Source organism: Pygoscelis adeliae, unplaced genomic scaffold (assembly GCF_000699105.1).
Source record: "Pygoscelis adeliae isolate BGI_AS28 unplaced genomic scaffold, ASM69910v1 Scaffold38, whole genome shotgun sequence".
NCBI lineage: Eukaryota > Metazoa > Chordata > Aves > Sphenisciformes > Spheniscidae > Pygoscelis > Pygoscelis adeliae.
This window is the reverse complement of record NW_008825614.1, coordinates 19,010,678-19,019,945: the sequence shown is the minus strand read 5'-3', so window position 1 is coordinate 19,019,945 and position 9,268 is coordinate 19,010,678. Positions and strand designations below refer to the sequence as shown.

At 38.6% G+C, this 9,268-nt stretch overlaps 1 protein-coding gene across 1 annotated transcript in view; it reads left to right on the top strand.

Moving 5' to 3' along the window:
- LARGE (like-glycosyltransferase) overlaps positions 1–9,268 on the top strand; it is a 301,741-nt gene that overhangs the window by 86,166 nt on the left and 206,307 nt on the right. Inside the window, exon 2 of the mRNA XM_009332983.1 lies at positions 1,011–1,197. Coding sequence (XP_009331258.1) covers positions 1,092–1,197 — 106 coding nt within the window. The 5' untranslated portion in view covers positions 1,011–1,091. The remainder of the gene's footprint in view (positions 1–1,010; positions 1,198–9,268) is intronic.

Here is a 9,268-nt window from a genome sequence, read left to right as displayed (position 1 = left end):
TATCATTCTTTTAGACCAATTCTTTTTTTAAAATTTAAAAACAGAAGCCCTTTCACACAAAGCTTGAACTAGATATGCATGGACTTAATACTGCCCTTTCCTTCTCCAACTTCTCTAGTCTAACACTAGCCTTTCCTCCCTTTTCAAAAATAAAGGTAAAGATGAGAAACATTATCTTTATGCCCTGCAATGCCTGCACTAGTGTGGGAATATTAATTTTCCTGTGAATAAAAATCATCAGATTATTTTGCCATCTTGGCCTCTGTGAAATGCAGAACAATAATTTAAACAAATTCAGATTCTTTTTTTTTTTTTTTCTCATTGAACCAGTGGTGCTCTCCAGAATCTCCTTCTTTTCTCATCACATACAATCTAAAGCTCCTGATATCCCCTTTTGTGCCTAAGGATGCTTCCTTGCCCATTTTGCTCTTTCTCTTCTCCCCTTTTATATAGCAGTTCATCAGCATTGCTTTTTGATTAGCAAAGTGGGTCATTTTAATAACATCCCTCTGCCCCCAAACTTACCTTTCATTTTTCAGTTCACCCTCTTGAGTTCATGGCCACCTGCAGCCAGCTCATTGATTCATTGGTGTGACTTTTGTTCTTCGGGAGCACGGGAAGAAATACGGGTGGCTTTCTCTTATCTGCCCAGGGGCACTGCCACACATAGGCGTCAAAGAACCCAGAATTTCTGTAGAGTAAAAGGGTGGTGAAAAAACAAATAAAGATGATGTCTCTTTGTAAGATTAGCTCTGTGTGTGTTTAGGTGATATGATGTGTTTTGTTGACTTACTGTCTTAGTCTGACTTCTAAAACTTGCTTTATTATTAAGTAGTCATACTGGCAATGAGCTGGGGCTCATTGCTGGCCCCAGCTGAAACGGGTACTGCTTTCAAATCGTGGTAGCCCTATTTTTAGCCTTGTTCTTTTAACTCTTTAGGAACATTGGCATAGTCTAACTTTCTGTAGAGAGATGTGCTGTTAAAACATTTTTTTCCTTTCCTTTTCAGGGACTAATATGTGGGAGGCTGTGGACTATTTGCTTCCGACATAGGAACAGCACTGGGTTGGAAATCTGCACTCCTGAGAGAATGCTGGGAATCTGCAGAGGGCGACGGAAATTCCTGGCTGCCTCTCTGACCGTCCTTTTTGTCCCAGCCATTACGTGGATTTATCTGTTTGCTGGGAGTTTTGAAGGTAGGAGGGAAATAATGGCTGGGGATGGATCGTGGGGTGTTGAATGATTTGTATGAGGGCAGGCAAATGCAGATCAGTCATCATTCATTTTATTTAAATAAATCTGGTTTGGTTTGCATAGGAAATATTTCCCAAGGTACAGATTTCAACAAAGGGCCTTCCTTACCATGTTCTCACTGCTGAGGAGGAGGTAATTGCTGGCCCCAGTTAGTTGATTTTCCTCTCATCTTTGAACTTCTAAAAAGTGCAACAAAAAAACCCCACCTTACTCATGTCTTCTCTGTGTTTTCTGATTTTTAAAAGTTGATCTATCCTATGCCCTGTAAGATTTTACTTTTAATTAAAATTAATGTCTCATTTCAGATCTGCCCTTAATATTATTTGAAAGTTTTTAAAAAGGCATCTGTATGTGTTCTGGGCACTCTTTACACAACTCTTCTCTTTATGGACCTGTGTGTTAGACCTTATATGTATGGACGACATGAGCCACTGAGTCTGATTTTGGGACACGAAGCAGGAAGTATATCTAGCTATGAGAGCATGGAGGGCCTACAGTACGTGTCAGGGAAATGTGTGTCTGGCATGGCTCTTTGCATAGTGGGCTCTGCTAGATAATGGTCACTCAGCTACAGGCTTTCTCTTGTCCTGTGGTCCAGTGTGCTGCTGCTCACTGGACCAGGGAACACACCGTGGTACCTAGTTTGTGGAATGTCGGACAGTGGTAGGACTCTGTTCTATGAGGTGTAAATGTAGCAGCAAAGAATTATGTGAAATGTTTTCTGGGCTCCTGATTTAGTTATATAAATGCCTTCATGGCCTAAACCTGCAAACACGAGGCTCTTTTCTTGCCTTTGTGTGAAGATTATTAGTTCAGGCCACTGCCTCTATGCTTCTTGTGCTAGAAGGCTGAATGCAGAAAATCAGTGAATACCTATGTAAAATCTCTTTATATAAAATCAGTTTGAATCCATATCCCTCTGGGTGGCAGTGGGTTGCTATAGCTGGAATATCTTACTGTCCGCTTCTTATTTCAGGTGGAGATCCTCAAGTTTATAGGTACATTGCCTTGCAGCTAGCTATATAACTAGCACTTTTTATAATCAGACTTGGATTAACCACTACTTTGCCTTTTAAATTGTCTATCTGATGAACTTTTTTTCTGGCCTTAAAGGAGTTCAGCAGTGATATTTCAGTTAGGTGAGGTTAGAAGATGCTGGATCTCTATTTTTTGTTACTTTGTAGCTTTCTTTTTTTTTTTTTTTGAGATGGAGTATTTTATGTTTGGCAATAGGTGTGTTATTTTGGCAAGAGTAAAAAAAGCTGTTCAGCTTTTGTAGTTATCTTAGCATGAGGAAAGGTGTTTCAGCCTTTTAAAAAACTGTTCAAGCACTAATTTACAGTCTGATAATTTAAAAAAGGTATTGTTTAAAACGTCAAGCTTCTTTCATGTAACCTTGGCTGACGAATTTGTGCTTTGTTTCAAAACAAAATTGGATTCCAAGTTAAATTACAAGTAAGAGCATGTAAAGATTTTCAGTGTGTTTTACATACATTTCTGAATTAGTTACATGCCAGGTACAAATATTTGCTTATGCAAATTTATTTGGTTACTTAAAATTCTGCCTTAATGGGCAGTAATTCTATGAGCTCATTCTAGAATGAAACATTTATGGGATTCATGTTAAATTGGAAATATAAGGGGTGCTGGCTGCATACTTGAAAACTAATGATCTGGCAGGCAGAACAATACAGATTTTTTTTATCTTTAAAAGCTGAGCAAATGCAGGCCTCACCTTTTTGCTTTTAGAAGAATATTGTGCTGCCTTGTCGTAATGACTATTTCAGTTGTGTCCACAATTGATAATGGCATGCTGCTTTAAATTCTTGTGTGTGTAAAATCCTTTGTTTTTACAGAGAGCTCAATACAAATCTTGCAATTTGCTGCTACATGGTATTTGAAGTGACTTAAAGCTCTCAGTGTGAATTAATCTTAAATGCAAACCAGGGAGCAAAGCCCATTACCTATTAAGAAGCCTTGCACTGGAAAAGGACTGGAAATTATATAAAGTTAGTAACTCTTTCTGTTATTTTTCCATATCTGTTTTCTTTTTCTTTTAATATTTGGATGGGACATGATTTAATCTTCGTTGGTTAAAAACAAAGGTCAGTTAAAATATTTATTTCACTGAATAATAGCTAGCATTTTCCTTAAATTGTAGGTATTATGGGCAGAGAGTTAAAGCCATTTTGTCATTTTATCTGACTTCTTGTTTTGTACTCCACTATGGTTCACACAGTTTACTTATCTTATAAGCTCTCTGTGTATACGTGAGTAAAAAATGTCCCACAACAGCATTGTGCCTTGATTTGAAACCAGCAGGAGTGAAGAGTCCTCTCTGTCTTCTGGCACTAGTTTCTTTGGTTAATCACAGGCAGTGCTAGAAGTTTTCTTTTCAGTTCATCTGGCTTTAGATTCAAGTAAATGGTTCTTGTTATACTTTTCTTCACTAAGTTAAAGAAATTGTCAGTACCTGGTATCTTCATAGACTCACTTAATTATTCAGGGTGGAAGGGACCTCAGGAGTTCTCTGGTTCTCTGGTTAAACTCCTGCTCAAATCAGGGTGGGCTTTGGGGTCAGGCAACATTTCTTAGGCCTTTATCCAGTCACATCTTGAAAACCTCCAAGGATAGAGACTGCATGGCCTCCCTGGGAAACTTGTGCCACTGCTTGACTGTCCTCAGGTGGAAGATTTCCTCCTTATATCTAGTCTGAACCTCCCTTGCTTCAATTTATGTCTGATGTCACTCATCCCCTCACCACGTATTGCTGTGAAGAGCCTGGCTGTCTTGTTGCAACTTGCTTGTAGGTACTGGGGGGCTGCTGGTAAGTCCCATAGAGCCTTCTCTTCTCCAGGCTGAACAAGCCCAGGGCAAACACTTCATCCCCCGTACAACTTGATAGCCCTACGCTGAACTTCATCAATGTTGTTCTTATATTTGGGACCCCAAACTGGACACAGTGTTCCAGATGTGGTCCAGTGAGTACCAAGTAAAAAGGAATGGTCACTTCCCTCAGGCTATTTGCTATGTTCCTGTTGATACAGCCCAGGATGCCATTGGCCTTTGGCCTTCATCACTGTCCAGGCATGCTGCTGGCTCATGTTTAATGTTCTGTCCACCAGGACTACAGGTCCTTCCCAGCAGGACTAGTCCACAGCCTGTGCCGTTATGAGAAGGTTAGTCTTTCCCAGGTACAGGGCTTTGCTTTGTTCATTCCTCCAGGCTGTCAAGGTCCCCCTGGATGTGAGTGTATTGACTGCAACCCCGAGGCTTGGTGTCTTTTGCAATCTTGATACAGGGGAATTCTGATTTCTCCTTCGAGTCATTGATAAAAATATTGAAAAGGACTGGTCACAGAATAGATGCTGAGGAACTTCACATGTCACTGACATCCAGACAGAGCATGAATGAGTAACCATCATGCTTTGAGCCCAACATTCCAGCTAGTTTTTCACCCATCTAGTAGACCACCCATATACACTGTAAAAACCCAACTTGAATACAAGGATGCTGTGGGAGACCATATTGAAAGCTGTGCTAAATTCAAGAGAGATCACATCAACTGGTCATCTCTTATTCACAGATCTAGTCATTTCATCACAGAAGGCAGTCAGGTTGGTCAAGCGTGATTTACCCTTGGTGAATCCATGCTAGTTATTCCCCTGTCAGGCCTGGGTATGTTTCCCTTTGAAGGTACTTACATGTAGTAGTCAAATCACCTCTCAGTCTTTTTTTCACTAAGCAAAAAGGTTGAGCTAACTGAGTTGTCATAGCAAAAAATGTTGTGCTCTTTTTTTTGTGTGCTTTTGCAGTTTTTTGTTTCTTTCTTTGTATATTTCAGGGCTCCAGAATCAAATACCTCTCTCTGGTACTGATATCTGCAGTGCTGTGTCCTAAAATTACGTGTTCTTGATGTAATTAGGAATTACATTACTCATCCATGTGTTTATATCTAAGAACTTAAGTTACTCATTTGCCATAGCATGGCAGTGGGATCACATTTAGAAACCCTTTATAATTTCTTTGTTAGTGAATCTGTGATGTAAAATATGCCCTAATGTAACCAGTTCCCATGTTCTGCTTTTTAAATAGTTTGCAATTCTATAGGACAGAATATTGTTTCATTTTGGGTTTTGTTTCTCTTGTCAGAAAGTACATTGCAGCCTGCTACTTCACAGCTGTCACCCAGACACTGCCAGTAAGACCCTTCCCTTGGAATATTAATTGGAGGTGGAATTACCCAAGCTGTGACAGCAACAGCTACTAAAAGCCTCATTAATCATGTATAAATATCTATTAAGGTTATGAACTAGAATATTAAAGAGGATTTTGAATATTGTATAGGCTTTGAACGTACCTGGTTACTGTTGTTGTTTTTAATAATGCACAAGGACAGCATAATTTCAGTTATGAGTTACTTTGAATGAAAAAACTAATTGTTCCAACATTCTTAAATTACATTCAGAAGGCAAGGTGATAAGAGTAGGAAGGGTGGAGTGCATTTAAAACAGGGAAGAGGAAATAATCAAATAATATATGATGAATTTTCATCAGAAAGAAAATAGCAATTTCACTAACCAACAGTAGCTCCAGAATTAGCATCATTTTCCAAGCTATATGCAGCAGTTTCCTATCCCCTTTACCATGAAGGTCATATAAAATGGAGGCTTGGAACTGTAATTTGACACATGCTCTCTAGATTACTGATTCCTCAAAAAGGTGTCCACTGTGGCTATGTGGCCTGAGCAGATTCACAGTCACCTCTGTTTTGACAGGATGAAAATACACTTGAGTTATCAGTTTCTGCGTGGTGGATCCACTTGACGTTGAAAGTCATAAAGTGTCTGTCTAAGGCTCCTGTGTAGAACCTATTTCACAGGAAAGGAAGAGTCAGTAATGTAACCTTAAGATGAAAACTTGAGAAGCTGTGTGACCAGGAAGTTGACTGTTTTTTCTTAACTGTCAGGGTAACATTTTAAAAACAGAGCCTGCCTTCTTTCCTGGGACTTGCTTTCCTCGATTGTCCTCTTTTCACTCCAGTGCTGGGTGACCATCATTCTCTGACAGTACATTTTAGTCCAAGTAATCTGAGGATACATGATTGAAGCCAGAGTTGGGCAAACACCTCATAAAATACAATAAAGTGAAATGAAGGAAGGCTGCAAATACTCATCGTAGTATTTTGATGCTGTTCACACTCTTTTTGTGTATGCTTTCCATAAATATTCTAGTGAATATGTTAATTGGGAAGACTGTCTACAGAAACAATGAATATCCAGTTTTAATATTCATGGGAAGCAGATTTTGAAATCATATTTGTGAATGCTTGAATCAGAAAACTGATTCTGGGAGTTGAGCTTTATCCAGTTAAGTGCCAAAAGTTTATCACATGATCTATGTGCGTGATGAAAACTGCCTGAATTTTTAATGCTTGCAATGAGTTGCTCATAGGAAGAGGCAAACAAATAATTAATTGCTAAAATGTCTATCAGACACTTGCAACTGATGAACAAATATCAGAAAATAATCCCTTCACAGACAATGTAATCAGAAAGGGGCAAAATCTAAAATTGCTTTTTTCATTACAATTCGTTCAGTTTGCCTGAATTTTATCTGCTGTGTGTCTCAACAGGATTAAACAAGCAAACTTAATCCAGTGTCCATTTAAAGTAGAAGTTTCAACCTCTGTATTGATCCTGTCTTTTTAATAAAGTTCTGAGGAAAGAGGTCCTGAAAGGGTGCCCCTGCATATAATAAGGATGTTACTGTGATGGATGCCTGAACAGGTTTACAGGAGATGTGTTTTAGTTAAGATTGGCTTCATAGCAACCCCTTCAAAAAAGCTGCTTCTGTGTACGTTTCCATTCTGGAGTAAATGGTGGTGGTTTACTCCTCTCTTGTTATTTTTTTTAGGAGATATGCTGAGAATTGTCACTTAAGCACCTCTGTCTCAGCTGCAATCAAGACACCTTCTTAAGTATGTCTGCAGTTTTTACTTGGGAATCCTACAAGAATAAAATCAGTCACGTTAGTAAAGACCTCAGGCTTATGCCAAGTTTTATTGCTTTATCCTGGAAAACTTGTCTTTCTCTGAAACCCTTGTGATTTGGATATACAGAGTACTGACGAAGTTTGGTTGAAGTATGCTGTTGACCAGAAGGTCCCTGCTGTGAAAGCTGAGTCTGGTTCTCTGCTTATCATCTTTAGCTTGCAAGTCAGTATCCCCACAATTAGATTCTGTTTTACAGATGTGACAACCCTTATCTATCTGTCAGCTAAGAAAATAAAATTAAGTCAATATGAAAAAATAAAGAGTTTTACTCCCCATTATATAAAGAAACAGTCTACTTGTGAGCAGTGACTGGAAATTTGAAGTAGTTTCTGTGGCAAAACAAGAATGGCCTTAGACAAAGAATGTGAGCCAAAATACAACATGGTAGTGAGAAGCTTTTGGGGGTCAAACTGTGGAGTTAGTGAGGACCATGTTTTTTTTTTTCTTCTCAACCACTCTTTCATTTAAACTAAATACTTACGATCTTGCAATACAATTTTATCCTTAACTAATAAGGTCCACCGAATAGCTCAACACCTACATGATGATGTCAGTGCTGTTTCTTCCTTAGCTTGCCAGGAATCCAATTAAAACAATATATTGTCGTCTCGGGAAATGCCATGAATCTTGCAGTGGCTGCTTCTTTTGTCAGTGTGTTGCGCCAAATGAACGCAAGTCCACATTGCTTTTTTGAATTCCAGTACAGGACACACATGTTCTTTTTTGACACTCATTTTTTTAAGTACATGCTTGTTCTTTCATAAAAGTGGAGTAAGTTGTAGGCTTACCTTCTTTCCTCTCTATACATCTCTTGATTGGATGGAATTTTTTGTGTTTCTAAACAGATGTCTGCCAGTTTTGTCTTGGCTTTCTTTTTCTAGTCAGCTTTTAATTTGTAATTTCTGGTGGAAACATGAAGATCAGAATGAAAAGGAATTATCTGAGCAGGAATAAGTTGCCAGCTTCTTTGGAACAGCAGCTTACACTGAGTATTATCAGAGGGATTTCTCAAGGTTTTAGTTTCATCTTTGTCTTCCTCATTCGTTGAGCAAACTTTTGGGAAAAATGCAGTCTATAAAAGTTGCATTACGCAAAGGTAAACAAATTCCTTCCAAGAAGAATGTCTAAATTCTGTTATGGCCACATAGAAGACTAGCAGTAGGAGAGCTATTTCCTGATTATTCTTCTGTCTCTGTTTCAAAGATAGGTACTTGCTAACTTCATAGTAAAAAAATGTTTTTCTGCAGAAAAATAGAAAAGCAAGATGAGCTCAAATATCTTGTTATTTTTAAAAAAGCCAAACCCCTAAGAAGTAGTGCTTGGCTTTTTGAAATAAAATGTGTAGTTTATAAGTACACCAGACCTTCTTTGAGTGCTGGAATTAATGTAGCCTGACTTGCTGTGATTGATGTCATGCAGCTGATTGATGCTGAAGTTGCTTTTCCCACAATTAGGGCATTTATAAAATCTAGCTCCCATATGGGTCTCCTGGTATCTAAATAAATCTTGAGCTCATGCTGCAGTGTATTTCTCAATGATAAAATGTATAGCATCTCTCAACTCTCTCTGTGTGCTCCTTACAGTTGTAGAAGCTTCATTACCTCTGACTTCTTTCCCTCTAACAATGTAATTTCAAATTAGCCAAGGAGCTTTAGAGGCAAACAGGCAAGCAGGTCAACAAATGTGTACGTACAGGATGAAAAAAATACCTGAAATATAAATGTTTTAAAAGATTGAAATGAAAATTTTATATTTTGGTTCCAGTGAATGTTTCAGTTAACTCATAGAATCATAGAATCATTAAGGTTGGAAAAGACCTCTAAGATCATCGAGTCCAACCGTCGACTCAACACCACCATGCCCACTAAACCATGTCCCTAAGTGCCGCATCTACATGTCTTTTAAATACCTCCAGGGATGGTGACTCAACCACTTCCCTGGGCAGCCTGCTCCAATGT